This window comes from Perca fluviatilis, chromosome 12 (assembly GCF_010015445.1).
Source record: "Perca fluviatilis chromosome 12, GENO_Pfluv_1.0, whole genome shotgun sequence".
NCBI classification, from domain to species: Eukaryota; Metazoa; Chordata; class Actinopteri; order Perciformes; family Percidae; genus Perca; species Perca fluviatilis.
In genome coordinates, this window is record NC_053123.1 from 18,360,841 (window position 1) to 18,379,341 (window position 18,501).

At 41.8% G+C, this 18,501-nt stretch overlaps 1 protein-coding gene across 2 annotated transcripts in view; it reads right to left on the reverse strand.

The window, feature by feature from the left end:
• LOC120569851 (FERM, ARHGEF and pleckstrin domain-containing protein 1-like) overlaps positions 1-18,501 on the reverse strand; it is a 66,898-nt gene that overhangs the window by 8,488 nt on the left and 39,909 nt on the right. For both annotated transcript variants that reach the window (XM_039817990.1, XM_039817989.1), the window contains exons 6-22: positions 17,809-17,906; positions 17,103-17,217; positions 15,146-15,293; positions 14,860-14,955; positions 14,614-14,777; positions 14,414-14,482; positions 14,250-14,325; positions 12,986-13,199; positions 5,408-5,595; positions 5,027-5,116; positions 3,112-3,245; positions 2,073-2,154; positions 1,749-1,986; positions 1,514-1,644; positions 1,331-1,399; positions 809-898; positions 409-491 (exon numbers count right to left, since the gene is read on the reverse strand). In XM_039817990.1, the coding sequence (XP_039673924.1) occupies positions 409-491; positions 809-898; positions 1,331-1,399; positions 1,514-1,644; positions 1,749-1,986; positions 2,073-2,154; positions 3,112-3,245; positions 5,027-5,116; positions 5,408-5,595; positions 12,986-13,199; positions 14,250-14,325; positions 14,414-14,482; positions 14,614-14,777; positions 14,860-14,955; positions 15,146-15,293; positions 17,103-17,217; positions 17,809-17,906 (2,085 nt within the window). The remainder of the gene's footprint in view (positions 1-408; positions 492-808; positions 899-1,330; positions 1,400-1,513; positions 1,645-1,748; positions 1,987-2,072; positions 2,155-3,111; positions 3,246-5,026; positions 5,117-5,407; positions 5,596-12,985; positions 13,200-14,249; positions 14,326-14,413; positions 14,483-14,613; positions 14,778-14,859; positions 14,956-15,145; positions 15,294-17,102; positions 17,218-17,808; positions 17,907-18,501) is intronic.

Consider the following 18,501-nt stretch of genomic DNA (forward strand, 5'->3'; position numbering starts at 1 on the left):
GATAAAGATACAAAAGATGCAAAGATAAAAAAAATGTGAAGAGAAGCTTAATTGCTATGAGCGAAAGGTAATTATTTGGAAGCGACCTTGATGAGCAAATCAACATTTTTATCAGTTCCCTCTTATCTTTCCTCTGGAGGGCGGCAACTGGAGATTTTAGTGAGTGAAATTAAACTGAAGCTCTAAAGTGAGGAACAGGATTTTAAAACGGATTCTCAGTGGAAATTGCTGATAATGTGTGTCTTTGTTTTTCTCAAAGAGTTCTGATGAGAGTTCATGTAACAATTCTTGAATGTCTCAACACTAAAATCACTCCACACTCTAGAAGAAACAGTGCCACACAGCCACTTTGGGTTAATTTTAGGTCCAGGTACAAGGTGTCTGTGTGCTGACGACTGCTGTTCTTACCTTGCTGCCACCACCACCGACTGCTGCTGTCCAACTAATGTGAAGGCGTGCGGCACACCCCACTCATCTTCACTCTCTCTGATCTGGAAGAAGAACACAGAGACACAGAAAAAACATTAGAGAGCAGCGGTATCTAGGACAGCAAGGACTAAAATAGACAGAAAGAGAGAGACGGAGGGAGGGATGATGAAAGGAAAGTGAGAGAGAAGGACATGTGTAGTTGTCCTGAAAGTGTGTGACTGTGTTTGTGTGTGTGTGTGTGTGTGTGTGTGTGTTGGAGCGGGGGAAGACGTTGAAAGAGCTGCAGTTCAGCTGTTTGAGGCGGCTTATTTGCAGTACTGACAAATCAGTGACAGTCGTTTGAAGCACTTTGAGTTCAATTGCGAGAAACAGCACTTACTGTCATGCCATGGAGCGGCAGCTGGCCATGCATTTTGAACTGATTGGTCGCCGTCATCCCTCGACTCGTGTACACAATGACGTCGTTGAACTATCGCCAGAGAGGCAGGCAGAGAGAAAGTGGTAAATGAACAATCTTTCAAACCAAATGCCATTAAGTGTTTTATGAATGCACATAATCCAATACATAATCCTAAGGAAGTACAAACTACTTGTCATAACGACCACAAAGAAAAGCTTGAATATAAATCATTATAAAGCCCAGGACTGCACCACACATGCGCACTTCTGCACTGTTTTAATCCTTGTTTATCAAAGTTATATTTCCCAACAAAAAAACCCTGTGTAAAACCTAAATTCTGAGAAACGTAATATGTTTTTCCCCTAAATAAACCTTTGCCAACACCATCTGAGTGATGTATAACTGGAAAGGATAGAAGCATGATTATTTTCCCACTGTGATCACTCCACTAAATAATTTGATTAGTGATGTGACCTAATCTCAAAAGAGAGTGGGTGTTACCAGGAAAAACATGCGTTGCTGTAGGCCTTTTCCAGAGAGTTTGCTGAGGCAGCCTAACCGGATAAACTCCTGAGAAAGTAAAAAAAAAAAAACATGTATCATTTATTAGACTCATACTATACAGGCTGTCTGTAGAAAATTACAAATATTTGCCAGTCCATTCTTTTTAAGCTTTAAACTTACCCTGCCAGGAACAACAAGATTGTCGACGCCAATCAGATCCTTCTTCAGCTCCAGAAGCTTCTGGAAGTTCTCCATCTTGCTTAGGCTTCCCTGGAGCTGCTCCGCCACCTCAGACACATCTGCCAGAGCAGCTACAGACCAACCACGGATAAGAGATTATTGGAAATAGACTGTTAAGATTATTCTACAGCACCAGAAGATCTAAATGTGCCAGTATAAACACTGTATGTAGTACCTCTGCAGTCCCTGAAATCCACATGAGTAGCTGGGTAGTGTTTGCAGAGGCGCTCTAGGATCTGCTTGTAGTGACTGAGGCGGTGCAGAGGCCGCAGAATGAAGACATTGAGAGGGACGTAGCAGACCTTTTGAAGCTCAAAGTCCCTGCATAGACCCTCCAACCTGCGAGATGCCCTGCACGCCTTCTCCAGCTCCAACATAACTTCAGTCTGTTTATGCAGGTTTGCTGTCAGGGGCTTTGGACAAAGTTGGAACATGGCACGCATAAATGAGTATTAATTCATTACTGTAATTACAGATATGTGATAGAGTGGCGCCTCACCTTCAAGCCTTGAAGGTTCTTCAGCATGACATCTCCAATGCGCTGGTAGTCTCCTTTTATGTGTGCATTAGAGCGTCCTTCCCTAAAGCAGATAAACATCAGCAAGAGGTTTTATCTCTAAAATATTATGGAGCCATTCGTAGACAGAGAATTAATTAACTACGCCAAAGCACTTAAAGCTCATTGATTATTCAGACGAGCTTCAGTTTATGCAAGTAAAATTCCAATCAAGTTGGAAAGGGCTCTTTAAACTTTGAGATCTACCAGCAGGTGTCTCCCTTGAGCATGACTTCTCCAACACAGGGTGAAGGAGAAATGGGCTGCCATTACTGGATTCATTCAGAATATTTATTATTTCGGTACTGCATTTTAGCAGTCGCTTTAGGGAAACATATCCAGTCGGTTAAACACATCCTTCCTAATCTATGACAGACAGCTTTCTAATCATGGTCACAACAACAAAGGTACATGTCTACCATAATATCGGAGTATGCAAAGCTAAAAAGAGACTCATGCAGTCCTGGATAATTTGCATACACAGTTTGAGTGTGCTTCGTATCAGCAGAGTTGACTGTGATATCACTTTCAGTTTTAATCTAGAGTTCTAACAATGACTAGCCAAAATAGGCTTTGAAATAAAAAAAAAATGTGTTATGTCGGCACTTAATGGTCATAAATTCTGACACGCTAACAGGCTTCATGCATTACTGCCTGCATGTCTGTGTGTGTGGTGGTGTGTGTGTGTGTGTGTGTGTGTGTGTGTGTGTGTGTGTGGTTCAGTGTGCGTCAGATAAAGCACAACATCATTAAGGAGATCAGACAGCAGAAACCCACAGGCAAGAAAAGGCCGGCCGTGGTGCAGCACGACTGTTGCCATGGAGATGAAAGCTCCTCGGGTCATCTGAAGGGACTGGGTTGCCCTCTTAGACGAAATGCCAATACACCTCGTTAAGAAATTGTGATAAATAGGGATAAAACCACATCACTGGACGTGTTCTTAACCCTACAGGGACTTTTTCTGGAGTGAAATGAGTCTCACCATAGAGCCAGCCTCTGCTCCACCTCCCTGAGAAATCCTGTGTGGAACTTGTGCAGAGGCTCGAAGGTGGAGAGGACAGTGTTCTTCAGAGACTCTGGAGTCGCCTCATCTTGTCCTACAGCACTCTGGAAAGACTGGGATCACAAATACACACAAGTTCAAGAAAGAAAACGTGGCATAAACCAAGATACTATTTTATTTTGTTTACATTAAGGCATCTCCACACATGTAAAGATACTCTTCTGGGAAAATCCTTTGTATCTGGTATGGTTTTTCCACAAAAAAGTTCAATTACACAGGCAATAATTCTTTAAATGACATCTACTCCTTGTCCCTTAATTAAAGGTGCTGTAGGTAGGATTGTTAAGATCCAGGTCTTAGCCAAGAATTTGAACATCAACAACTTCTTAGTCCCAGACCAAATGGTCTCCCAACCCCCCCCTCCCCCCATCCACAAGGGAGAATGAGTGCATGTGCATGAGCAGTGATTGACACGAAGTTAAGACACCCCCCCCTGGCCCTGATTGGAGCATCAGAACAGGGAGCGGTGTTCTACGGAGGTTCTACTCGAACATAGGGTCAGTTTCAGCAAATATGACAGAAAGTTAGTTTTATAAGTCTTACGTACTGCATCTTTAAAAAATCCAGAATATATGCATATGCAAATATCTTTCATTTCAAAAGCAAACAACTAAGTGTCTCCTACTTCACTTAAAAACACAAATGTCTCGGTGTGCATGCATGGGAGGTTTGGCTCACTTGGATGTAACAGAGATGCAACAAATGTAAAAGTGGACAAAAGTATTAAAATGCAATGGTTATCTCTCGATGACATCAGGCCAAGTCCTGATTATCTGGTCTCAAGCTTGTAAAGAGAACGTTTCACACAAGCAAAGACCCTTCAAGATCATTTGTTAATGCAGATTTTTCCAGGATACTACCAAAAGACCTTTATCTGGGTTTCTGCTGTTGCACCTCAGTCTTGTGACATCCCTTAAATCCTTTAACTGCCTGAGAATGAATAAAGGAATCAATAGCCAATCACTCCTAACACTATTGCTCCATTTAGTCAGATTGAAGTCAAGCGTTGCATGTTTGTGTGTTTGACCGCAGCGGGCATGAAATAGCTTTATTTAGCTGACGTGATGGGAAAGGGACGTGGGTTTTAGGAAAAGTGAATGTTCTAGAAGGGCTTGAGAAGTAGCGCCAGCTGTTGTGCGGATGACTTCACCACAAACAGCAGCACCAACCAGTGTATGGGAAGATAGTCAGCACAAACGCACAGCTGTAAAAAGAATGAGGGCACAAGCCAACCCAAATATTTATGAGATGTTTAAAAGGCTTCTCTGCAAATTACAAGACGGGAAAAGCTGCAGATTTCAAAAACGGCAGTGAAAAGAAGTAATGCATTTTCTCTACATGCGTGTGCCGAATCAGACAACAGCAGCACTTCAGTACGGCCTCGTGAGAACATCCTCCTGGTTTCCTGTTGAAGGCGCTATACCGCATGTTTGATATCCTGTTTTCTGCTGCCTTTTCTTTGACATACTTTAAAATGAAACGGTGTCCATATGCTTGTACCCAGCCAGTGAAATCTAAAGGAACAGACTGAAATGGGGAGTGGCATGCAAAGGGAACATGCAGCTAATCCATCTAACGCTTTAAACACACAGTTTAGTATTCACAGCCTTGAGTGAGATGGATAAATGCATTTCAGAGCACTGGTGTGGGGAATAAAAAATGAAATTGCATCTGCCAAAATATCCCTGTGTCACTGCCTGACTCTGTGTTCTGGCGAACGCTCTGCAATGGAGCAGCTAACCAAAATAATCAATGTTTTCTCCCCAGAGGACAGGGCGGGAGAAAACAAACAGTGGAGCAGCGTGTTGGCGAGCTGATTTTCTTTTTTTCTTACCACAGTCACCACCTCCAGGTCCTTCAGATACGTCCTTTCTGTGGTCAACAGCTCCTTGGCGATGAAGTAGGCCCGATCTGTTGGGAACCTCTGCAAATACATTGCAATAGACAGGAGACTGTGAGGAAGAACAAATTAACTATACAACTATGAGCAAGTCCAGCTAGCGTATTGCCTGTCTAACTAATTTCTCTGAGAAGACTTACTCAGCTTCGGTCCCTGTGGAGTTATTTAGGACAGGTAATCTGGGTCCACTTCTATTTTTAGTATGTGACAGTGGCTTTGAAGAACCGGTTTAGTAAAAAACATACAACAAAGCAACTTACTGGAGTGATTTATTGTTGCTTTTATCAACAGAAGCCAAACCATTAAATCACAAACCTTCCTCCGGACCTCGTCTTCATCGTCGGTGCGAACGCTGCCGGCGTCGTTGAGCAGAGGGCTGGTGAGGGGAGAAGGTTGTCGGCCATTGGGACTGTGACTGCACAGCTCCAGTGACTTCTGACCATTGACCATGCCATGTGAGTGACCAGAGGACGCAGACAGGTGAGGGCTGTTGGACACCACTGCTGCACGGGGGTCAGCAAGCCAAGGGAGGGAAGAAAAATGAAAAGTGAGTGATTCAAATGCAGATGTGAAAACACAACAGGAAATCAGATATATTCTTAGCTTTTGCATTCACTTCAAGTCTCAGATGGGTGGAGTTTGGCACACTGAAATTGTATATGAAGACAGGGACATAACAAGTCACAGAAAAGTAGATGATTTGTTGTATAATCGATCAACAGAACATAAAACGGCCACTTTTGTGAAAATCAAATAATCCTTTACGTCATTTGTTAAGAAAAAGCTACAAACTGTCTCTGGTTCCAGCTTCTCAAATGTGAGGATTTGCAGATTTTCTCTTACATATATATTATTGTAAATGAATTTCTTTGGATGTTGGACCGTCAGACAAAACAAGACAATTGAAGATGTCATCATGGACTTTTTTCATTATTTCCACACATTTGTAGACACTGAATCGTATGATCGAGAAAAAAAACAGCAGTTTAATTGATAATGAAAATCGTCAGTTGCAGCTCTACAGAAAAGTCAAATTCCAAATGGCAAACACCATCCATTGGGAGAATATGCAGGCTATACCAAACTATCTGAAGTATTTACAATCACAGTTTGACCCAGGATCAGAGTCTTCTGCCTCTGCAGCCTGCAGAAAGTGAAATATCAGCCATGACTCACTCTACGGTCCAGACAGCTCTGGCAGTCTTAGTGCACCGTCAATCAATATGCGAGCTGAGGCACATACCGCAAGATGATCAAAAGGAATAGCTTACTTAGTGTCATCTATACTGACCATGTTCACAGAGCTTACTTACTATGTTTTAGCTGCAACTTGCCTCTCTCTGCTGTCCTCTGGTGTGTCGACACAAACACAACAGTGATTACACACACACTCAACGCACCAGCACAACTCTGGGAAGGATTTAATATTAACGCTATGGAGGGAAGGAGAGGAAACCACAGTGTACAGCTACAAGACTTCAAAACAACAGGGAGAATGAAGAGGAAAACTATCTACAATGAGCACCAGACACCAACTAACTGGGGTCTCAAAAAGAAGATTCAGAAAAACCTCACTTCATGAAGGTCATCTTTATTAACTCTAAAAGAACATATAGACATTGTTAAATGAATATAAATCTTGTGGAAAGCAGCAGAAAAAGGTCAAAGTCAGGTGAGTGTCTAGAGTGAGTGAATGAGAGACTGGAGGGTAAGTGTAGTGAAAGAAGTCCGAATTCATGCAGTCCTCTAGACCTTACCTAACATTAGATATAAAACAGATCTTCATGAATGTTAAAATAAACAGCCTTGTGACACTTTTAGGATTTTGTTATTGATGCACTGAAAAAGTCACTTGGTAATGAAGAAACCTATGCATTATTCAGTCCATGAATACAAGTTTTACATCAATTTCCTTGTAGTAGTGACACAGTGAGCTGTAAAAAAACAAACTGTAATAGACTGTTTTAAAATGTAGTCCCTAATCATACTGCATGATTTCCTAATCTTAAAATATCCTCTAACATCACATATTACAGTCTGTTATACTAAATTAGGAAATGACAGTGAAGTGACAGAGAGCACTACCTGTACTGTTACAGAACATTCAGTACATGCAGAGAGCAGACAGGGCAGACCAGCATGACATGCACAACACCTCAGTCCTGGTTTAGCGCAGCATGCATTGGAAACACACCCTGAAGGACATCAGCGGTTGAAAAACACACACAAGTCTTTCCCACAGACCTGGGACTTTAAGACACACCAAACAGAACAGGTTTGATAGTTTGGACCAAATTCACAGACTGGTATTTTCTATTTGTCTTTGTGCAGCAGAATGTCATTCCAGGTCTATGGGAGAGCTTTGTGCACCAGGGAGGGGTCCTCATACTGCAGTGATCCAGTGATTTCCACAAATAAACATATGCTCTCTTTCGTAGTGCTGGACTAATCTATGCCATACAGCTTTGAGACTATTAATAATGGTAATAATCAGGAGGCACATGCATAGCCAAAAGTTTTTGCAGATGCTGGGAAACGATAATCTGCACAAAACAAAACAATCCTGCACACTGCTGTGTTGTTTTCAATTTTTCATATATTGTACATGGACATGACAGCGAAACGTTTTTGTTTTTTTATTGTTTTTTGTTGCCTTTATTGGATAGATGATAGCGAAGAGACACACAGGAAACAAGGGGAGGGAGAGAGAGAGAGTGGTGTACGACATGCAACAAAAGTCCCCGGCTAGAATCGCACAGGGAACTTTTGTTGCTGGCTGCTGGGGTGCCCATTGTAGTCGTAATGTTGTCATGTCCATGTTGAAGAATTGGGAATGAAACACTGATAATGTTGAAATATTAAATAATTTTGAAATCCAAACACATCTGTAATTGTGTCCTCACACATACAAATAAAAACCACAAAATCTCACTATGCTGCTTGACATGCTAAAAATGTCTGGGGGCACACCAAAAAATGCAGTCGACAGTGATGAATGAGCCCAGAGACTCGGTGATATGACATGTTGCCCTTAAACTGCCTTTCACACATACAGTACACACATGCACCGTTACTAAAACCTGCTTCTATTTTTCTGCACATTCCCAAGCTCCTGTCATCCTCAACCTGACGTTCTATCTGCTCTGGAATAATTAACCATTAGCTGGATCACTGCAGAGAAGGCAACCCAGATACTGGTAATTTCGCCTTTTTCCACCAAACAGACAAAATAGGTTTACATGCAGTTGTGGGGAAAAAAACAAAACAAAAAACATATGAAACTTTCATGCTGACAGACAAGTGCTTACATTGGACAAAGAAATAAAAGAAAGAACAGAAATGTGATATAAAAATCATCACTTATTCAAACAACACAAATAAAGAGGGCAGAAGTGCAAAAAGAAATCTGGAAAGGTGACCACAAAAATAAAAGTGCAGTGCCATTTTGTTAAGAAGATTGTGGAATCTGTGGAAACTAGTGAAGATGTTGATAACACCATAGCTGTTGGAGAGCTAGCTTGACACCAAATTACTGCCAGAGATACTTGAGCATGAGTCGAGTGCAGAGGGGGATGTCAATAGTGAGCGTGAGAGCTGTAAACTGTTGTGGAGTGGCAAAACTGCCACTGCAACAGACATTTACCTTCACCTCAGCCTGACCAACCACTGCTTTCTAACGTTATTGGACAATATTCACAAAGATATTGTGAGTTTATATTTACTCCCGTTGGTGTTTTTCCTGTTAAATCCTAACACCTTTGTGAACACAATGTAATGTTTCAAGTCAGTAAAGAGCAGGAGGTATGGTAAACATAAACAATACTGAATACCAATCAGGTGTTCAAATTGGTATTTGCAGCATATTAATTAGTTTCCACTCTGACACCAAACACTTAAGACAGAACTTTCTACTCTCACAAGAATCACAAGCCAGATGCAGCATCAAGAGTTTCAATAAATCAACCAAGACAGCAGGATTATTCCCAATAAATGTCTATCAAGTCAACAATCACTGCCACAATTATACATCCATGGATCTTTTAGGACTCCACAATAGACATATAATGAGTACAAAGTGTGTAATGCAGAAAACTGTACAACATTGTAATAATTGTATCAATCTAATAGAAAACAGAAATGCCTCCAGACAATAATGAAATGATATGTGTATTTCCCTACCGGAAGTCATAAGGCAACTGAGACATAGAAACTGAACGACTCACACTGTTGTAGACTTTGTTCTAAACATCCAATGAAAAGTGCATCTGCAACAATAAGTTGTCTTTTGATCATTTGTAAGTTTAAAACTTCTGTTGTCTCTGTAGGTTTTTTAAGTAATTGGTAGGTATTCAGTATTAAATCCTAACATGGCACTTGCATATTTCTGAAGGGACGTACTAATACAACCACAGAACTGGGAGGCTGAAAAACCTCCTATCCAACGAACAAGAAAAACACTGAACGGATTCCTTCCTTCGTGAAATCTCGCAAAGTGAAACAGCTCCCGGTGAAAGAGAGACTGAGGCTGGGCTCAAAAAGTGCTTCTAGTAGGTTCCGCTTTCACACCTACCTCGTTTGGTCCGGACTTTCGGACTTATTTTGATCCGAACCAAAATTACAGGTGTGAAACCTCCCCCAGACCACGGTCCGGACCATACAGCCAAAATTTGGTCCGACCAAAAGATCCGGATCATGCTGAACCATGGTCTGGTTCGTTTCTATTGTGAAAGCATTTTTTGGATGGTTCGGACTTTCGGACCAAATACAGGAAGCTCTGACAGGCTATCTTTGTGTTATAAGACCAGGGAAGTTCCTTTAAGTTATACAGTGCCTTGCAAAAGTATTCGGCCCCCTTGAACGTTTCGACCTTTTGCCACATTTCAGGCCTCAAACATAAAGATATAAAACTGTAATTTTTTGTGAAGAATCAACAACAAGTGGGTCCCAATTATGAAGTGGAACGAAATTCATTGGCTATTTCAAACTTTTTTAACAAATAAAAAACTGAAAAAGTGGGCGTGCAAAATTATTCAGCCCCTTTACTTTCAGTGCAGCAAACTCTCTCCAGAAGTTCAGTGAGGATCTCTGAATGATCCAATGTTGACCTAAATGACTAATGATGATAAATAGAATCCAGCTGTGTGTAATCAAGTCTCCGTATAAATGCACCTGCTCTGTGATAGTCTCAGAGGTCCGTGTAAAGCACAGAGAGCATCATGAAGAACAAGGAACACACCAGGCAGGTCCGAGATACTGTTGTGGAGAAGTTTAAAGCCGGATTTGGATACAAAAAGATTTCCCAAGCTTTAAACATCCCAAGGAGCACTGTGCAAGCGATAATATTGAAATGGAAGGAGTATCAGACCACTACAAATCTACGAAGACCCGGGCCGTCCCTCTAAACTTTCAGCTCATACAATGAGAAGACTGATCAGAGATGCAGCCAAGAGACCCATGATCGCTCTGGATGAAGTGCAGAGATCTATAGCTGATACGGGAGACTCTGTTCATAGGTCAACAATCAGTCGTATACTGCACAAATCTGGCCTTTATGGAAGAGTGGCAAGAAGAAAGCCATTTCTTAAAGATATCCATAAAAAGTGTTGTTCAAAGTTTGCCAAAAGCCACCTGGGAGACACACCAACATGTGGAAGAAGGTGCTGTGGTCAGATGAAACCAAAATCGAACTTTTTGGCAACAATGCAAAACGTTATGTTTGGCGTAAAAGCAACACAGCTCATCACCCTTAACACACCATCCCCACTGTCAAACATGGTGGTGGCAGCATCATGGTTTGGGCCTGCTTTTCTTCAGCAGGGACAGGGAAGATGGTTAAAATTGATGGGAAGATGGATGGAGCCAAATACAGGACCATTCTGGAAGAAAACCTGATGGAGTCTGCAAAAGACCTGAGACTGGGACGGAGATTTGTCTTCCAACAAGACAATGATCCAAAAACAAAGCAAAATCTACAATGGAATGGTTCACAAATAAACATATCCAGGTGTTAGAATGGCCAAGTCAAAGTCCAGACCTGAATCCAATCGAGAATCTGTGGAAAGAACTGAAAAATGCTGTTCACAAACGCGCTCTCCATCCAACCTCACTGAGCTCGAGCTGTTTTGCAGGAGGAATGGGCAAAAATGTCAGTCTCTCGATGTGCAAAAGTGATAGAGACATACCCGCACTTAACAGCTGTAATCGCAAAGCAAAAGGTGGTGCTACAAAGTATTAACTTAAGGGGGCTGAATAATTTTGCACGCCCAATATTTCAGTTTTTTATTTGTTTAAAAGGTTTGAAATATCCAATAAATTTCGTTCCACTTCATGATTGTGTCCCACTTGTTGTTGATTCTTCACAAAAAATTACAGTTTTATATCTTTATGTTTGAGGCCTGAAATGTGGCAAAAGGTCGAAAAGTTCAAGGGGGCCGAATACTTTCGCAAGGCACTGTAGCTCAGTGCTTAGTGTGTAGGCTACATGAGAGCATGACGGTGAATGTGCTCAGAGCAGACAGCTGTCGGCTATCAGAGCAGAGAATAAATCAGCAGTTTACTTGTTAAGTGGTGTTAAATGTACAGTGTGGGTTTCAGTTTGTCTCTGAATAAATGCTGCAGCTCCTCAAACCCCAAATAAAGTTCCAGTGTCTTGCTTCTCAACAACGCAACAAAACAAGAGCCGCGGCAGCACAGCGAGAGCAGCAGTCAGTTGGAAAAACTTACCAACTCAAATGCAAAAACATGATCACGAGCCTTGGTTTGGACTTTCAGGTGTGAAAAGCCCCCTAAGAAGACTACTGTGAACCTGGAGTGTGGAGATTTGGGTCATCCTCAGACATAAAAAAAATCTGTCACTCACTGAACCTTGCTTTTCTTACACCATCTGGACCCAAACTAAACCATTTAAACTCTCCTGTGGAGATGGTTTGAAGCTCTCTGTGCACTAACAGCTGAAAATCTGTCCGCCCTCGTCATCACTGAAGGCATTGCACCCGTCCTCATCTGCCTCCTCGTCCAGCTGGAGGCTGCCAAAGGAAAACTTGTTCCGGGGTAAAGGGGAAGTGGAGTGATCCTCCACTGGATTACCAACCATCAGGGGGCTGCTGCAGTTTCCCTCGCTAGTCTCCACCTCTGACTCACTGGACTCTGAACCACTGGTGGTGGAGCAGTCATTCATGTGAACCGGTCCCACATGTGTGACACCAGCGTGCCCTAGGCGTTTCAGCCCTGGACTGGCGCTGGATCTGCCCGCTACTGAGAGACCATTAGCCACCATGCGGCGCTCAAGAGCAGCCATACGTTCAGCCCGAGACAGGACAGGATGTGATTCATGCCCTGAGGAGGACGTTCCCTGGTTGGGGACTGCCTCAGAGCGGTGACGCACTTTGTGGAGTTTATGTAAACGAGGAGAGCGGCTTGGGACGTATCTGCCCTCCTCGAAGTGAGGGGGAGCAGAGCTGAAGCCGTTCTGCTCAGCGTAACCGAGGGAGCTTGATTGAGGATTGTCCATGGCAGGACTAGTGATGCCACTCCTTGGACTGCTGCAATGCCTCTCTCTGTTATAGGCACTGAGGTCTACCATAGTGCTATGAACGGGACTCTGGTCAACCTTTTGGTATGAATGCTTGGGAGACTCGTGTAACTCTTGGCTCATGTTGAGCGATTGCTTAGAGGAGGCAGGGGACTCCCTGTACAGCATCCTACCAAGAAACTGCTCCTGCTGGGCCTGCAGAGCCCCGTTTACGCTCCCAGAGCCAGACCCATGACGGAGCATGGCCTGCTCCCTATAACTGTGATTCAACCTTACAGCCTGGTTATATTCGCTATCTACATCACTGCAGTCAACGAAGGGGATGGAAAAGCTGCCGCCTTTAGCAGCCTGAGATGCTGGACCTGTACTCAGATGTTCTGGGTGGGTCTGTCGTGTTGAGCCTCTTGTCTCCTCGGTCCTGGACACAGACCCTGTTCTGTCCCCGTGGCCGTTTCTCTGTTGAGACGGGCTGGCCCTTGTTGTCCTCGAGGCCGAGGGGTCTTCTGCACTCACCAACACCGACTCCTTCCAACAACGCCGAGAAAGAGAGTCTACTCTGTCGCCAGGAGCACCACTCTGACAGAAAGAGACACAGGCAGAAAATTAATAATTTTAAGAGTATATTTGAATCATGACTATGTTTGATTTGATTATTAATACTAATGGTTAATTCTGTCTGACTTGAAGGTAGCCTGTTGAGTTTCTTGACCACCTGTGGGGCCATGAGGTTTTTTTTGTGTGCTCTACTAGCATGTGCAGAGGATACACATGTACAAGCATATGTGCTTGGGGTGGCAGAATACACATTCCTGCTGACAGTTTCACCGATCGACAGTTAGTCGTGGTGGTAATGTGCCAATGAATCTAGCAAAAGGCAGAAAAAAAGAAGAAGATTCCTAGCTGATGTAAACATTGTGTGTAAACTAGACCTGCAAGTACGTGTACTGGGGTCCAAGGACTAAAGGTGCAGCAACTAGAGATGACCAGAAGTATGATACCATCTACGAACACAACAGCTTATACTCTGCTTTTTTTTACATAGCACATACATACATTTATGCAGCACAGAACATAAAGTGTTAACCAATAATGTATAACTCTTATAAATTGAGCCAGTATTATAACACTGAAAGATGTCCACTGTGATTAGTCAAGGAAAAAGACTATAATGCCCAAACAGGGAACAAGACATGAAGAAAAAGTCACATACAAACAGGACCAGAGGGGGATTCATGAATAAAATAAAATGAAGCTAAGCTAAGGGGGTTAAAAGTATGTCCTAGTTTGGGTACTGTCCTCCGCTATACACTTGAAACCTAATAGGCAAATGACTATAGAAAGTTATTTTTGAATGACAAAATATTATGTGCAGGATGCGATTATAAAAAATATGACCAGGCTACAAAAAAGTCACGAGTGTAATGTATTAAACAATGCAGATTAAATAAAATAATAAAATATTAAAATAATTTTTAAAAAGTGATGTTTTTGGTGAAAAAAGTTCAATAAAGTAACTGTTGAAAACTTGACAGGGTACAATTGAGACTTTTGTTGTGTAAATGAGAGCATGGTGCTGGTGATATGGAGATAATTGTCCGCTGTAGTTGCACAAAAAAAACAACTCACTTCTGTTGGCACTTCATGGGGGCGTGGAGAAGGCAACGGCGACAGGCGGATGTTGTGTTGGACCCGACTGTGTTTCCTGGTAGACAGGATGTTGAAGGTCAGCATTATAAACTCTGAGCACCTTTGCCGAGACCAAATGTGTCAAAAGTGTCTGCAGCCTTTACCTTTCAAACGGGATCTTTTTAAACTCAGACTCCCTCACATAATCAATCACCTGCTTCTGTGTGCGACCGCTGCCGAGACAAATAAGGTAGAGATAATAATGAGCTATTCTTGGAGAGCTGTAATAGACTATTAAGTGATGGGGAGATGCTGCTGTGTGCATTCCTGAGAGTCAGAGAGCAGCTTTGTGATGCAAACTCACCTAAATCTGAAGGAGGAGCCTCGTGTGAAGATCACAGGCTTGGGCTTGGGCTTAGGTTCCTCAAAGAGGCGGAAGAAGGCGTGGTATTCGACACAGATCTTCCAGAAGACTTTACAGCAGTCTCGGCTGCCCATCAGAAACTCCAGAGTGTCCTGATATGAACTCTGGGGGACACACCAAACTTACACACCAACAAACACTGATATATGTGTACTTTACACAGAGTGATTCAGGGACATCACTTACATTTAGATCTGGCCTCAGCTTGATGAGGAAACGTTTCCTCTTGAAGCTCAGTTTGCGCACTTTAGACCAGTTGAAGGCGTTAATCTTTGTGTGTCCCTGCAGTGATGAGAAATAAACTTTATACCTTAAGCTAAAATATATATTTAACATTTTTATCACCAAACACATCTGCGGAAGTGAAGTTAAAGCACAAGTTTCCTCATATCTGTACCATGCAGATGAATTATTACGCCAACCATCACACCACAACGCACCACTTGGGTTGACCTACAAACTTGTGACTTACCTGAAAGACCAGGACACCAGTGTGCGCCACAGCCAGGCTGAGCCTCGTGCCCTCACGATCTTTGGCAGGGTGGAGGCGAATCCCATACATCTCCAACCTGCGTGCCACTTCTAGTAACTGATGGTCTGATTCTGCTGGTGTTTGACCTCTAGTAACACAAAAAACAACAGTAACGAGTTAAAGAATGAGGCTGGCGATATTTTATGTAAAGCTGACTGTGCAGCCACAGCCTGACATAACTTATCCTTATTACTCATTATTATTACTCATACTTATTAACTGTGTCATGTACCTTCATGGTTGTCCAAAAATTACTAAAAACACACAAACCAGCCACTCTGCTGCACAGGGTGACATGTTTCTTCATTACCATGAACGTGGGCACTGTAGTTTATTTGAGTTAATTATATACATCGTCCTGCTGCTGTAAATACTCCCTAGAGCACCAAATGTGTATTAATCCGCAGCTGAAAACAGTCCTTAACAAATGCACCATTTCATTTTGTTTCGGTCACATTTGCTAAAAACTACAGTGTAAAAGTAACTATATTTGTTTTTAAACAATGAATATTGAAACTATATTTCTGATGGGTTTTTAAAAGATTTATGTGAAGGAATAATCAGGGGCTCAGTGCCAAAGAAAGGGCAGGGATTTCAGGAAGTATTGAATGCTCATTATTGGTTTTGGTCTTTTCATGAAAAGGTTTTGACATTATGAAAAATGTACAGAATAACAATAACAAAAGTGACCTTATCCTTAATTCTATATATTGGTATTCGCAAAAGAAATGTAAAAGTATGTGTTTTGAGCAAGAGATGAGAGTAGGGAGGGCAATAGAGACACAGCTAAATTAAAAGAGCTAATCTTACTTCCAGGTTTAACACTCACTTAACAAGTGCAAACTGTAACATTCATTATCCTTTAGCAAATTTTTGGACAAATAAATTAAATTATGGCTTATCGTCCTGCTGTGTGTCTCACTAATTGAGGTGAAAAGAACAAGTCTGAGTGGATCCAGGTTTCTAATGTTTATCTGAGTTTTTGGAGCGGTTGTGGAAGGTCGGGGGAGGGGTTGCAAATACTAACTTTCTTAATTCCTATCAGTGGATAAGCTTTCCTGTTTCCTGTGTGGTACTTAATAAGAGATTTAACTCAGCATGGCACCCAGCCAAAAAAACTGCAATTATAGTTATCAACTAAAAAAAGCCTTTGTTGAAAAAAAGGGCAAGTGAAAGAGAGCCGTCACATCTAATGGAGCTCCTTTCATGTAGCAGCCGCCCACTGTGTGTCCACCTCTGGCATGGCCCGCTGTAACATAGAGGTGAGACAAGTGTTGGCAAAGCTTGGAATCAAATATGTACACTGATGAGGACATTTTGAGGGAGGATGGTGGGAAAAGATCTGGAATGTTTCCAGTAACACTCCCAGCAGTATACCACTCTTAAACCTGAGGCTGATACTTCAACACTAACACTCTGCATTAGACACGTGAGAATAGACTTTAAAAATCTGTGTTTTTAACCTACTAACCCAGCTCACTCCAGCTGTGTGAGTCATTTGGTCTTTTTTCAGAAGCAATGCAGCCATTTGTTGATAGAGAGTAGTAGAGAAACTCATATTCATATGTGGCCCGAAGCTGTAAAAACACTTACAAAGACGAGCGTTTCTAAGTTGATGTATAATAAAGAACTAAACCGAGCACTCTTGAGAAAGAATCCATTCATATGATGGTTGGTTTCCTGAACGTGTCGCCTGTATAATAAAACTTCCCCGCGGGACATGCATGAGTTCTGAAACAACTGATCCTGTTCATGGGTGAAGAGAGTAATTGCTGTTCAGCCATGGTTTCAGTGACCTTATGAACTTATGAGCTGAAAAGAAACAATTACTGGATCAAAGAAATGCCTTATTTTAGATGTGTGCACACCACACAGTACCCCTGTTCTAGAAACTCACATATTCTTTGAGTGAAACTCCATGATCTTATCAATCAGGGGCATTTGATCTGGGATGTAATTGTTGTTGAGGAGGTGTGACCGGCACTGGCTCTCCTCAAAGTCCCCAATCTCAGCTGAAAAGTTGGGGAGAAGAAAGGAAAAATAAATCATGTTATTATAGATATAATGAAGATGACAAATTAAAGAAAAACAAAACAATCAACAACAACAACAATCTTAGTAAGCCTCCAAAATAGCTTAAATGCTCCTTGCCACAGATTCTCAGAACTCTCCTCCCACTAAACATTTTTTACTTGTGTAACATTCTTGTGATACAAATTATACTCTTTTGCATATCTACTGTACTTATAGACACAACGTTTCACTGATCTCCATCATCATGCATGTTGTCTTTGGTCCCTTGTAACTGTTAACTGTCAGACTGTGGCTCAGAAATGTCAGGTTATGAAAATGCTCAGTATTTCCTGCCACGATGTGTGAGGTTGTTCTAAAGCAGTCTTGCAAGATTATGTTCAGGCATCCGACTGAAAGGTATCCATAGCAACACACAGATAATCAATTGGCAATGGTGCGCAGTGTGCTACGTATATGACAATGTTTGATGATAAGCTCTGTTTGCAAAATGTGTCTTCAAAGACAGTTATCTGATCAGTCGACTCTTTGGTCTCTTGAGCTAAATGAGGAAACAGCCATGAGGAACTTACACTGAATAATATGGGAGACCATCAGCGCGGCACTGGTGTCGTTGCAGGTCAGACGTCCACAGGAAACATCCTGCTTGATCTGGAGGGCAAACAGGTACCTGGACACAAACACAAACAGCTTTCACTGATTCAATAGAGTAGATGCAGTGGTTTCCAGCGCTGGAGCAAGATCAAATGAAACTCAATTTGAAACACCATGAACTGCTGAATTCAAACAGGACATCCAAGGGAGATGCTGTAACTACATTTCTTATTAAATATAATATACCCTGGCTCTTTTAATTTAACCCAAAGTCTTCCAAAAGAAATTGGCCCAGGTTAAATGAAGTCATTTATCGAAGAATCACTGACTGTCTTGTGCTACAGTGCTGCTTCTCTTGGATGCAATTCAGAGCAGGAACCAATATAGTTTTAATAAAATGTATAGTCATAAGTTAAATAATGAGCATTAAAGAATCAGAATCAGAAATACTTTAATAATCCCAGGGGGAAATTATTTTTGTTACAACTCCAGATATACAAACAACATATACAAACAACATATTATCCAGACTTTAACATATATATTAAAAACAAATTTACAGTAATAATATATAAAAGATCAAATGTACAGTGTTAATGTGCAAAAACAGAACTGATTGTCTATGTTTGAGAGATTACAGAGAGGGTTGAATGGCTGCCTGCCTCAGCACC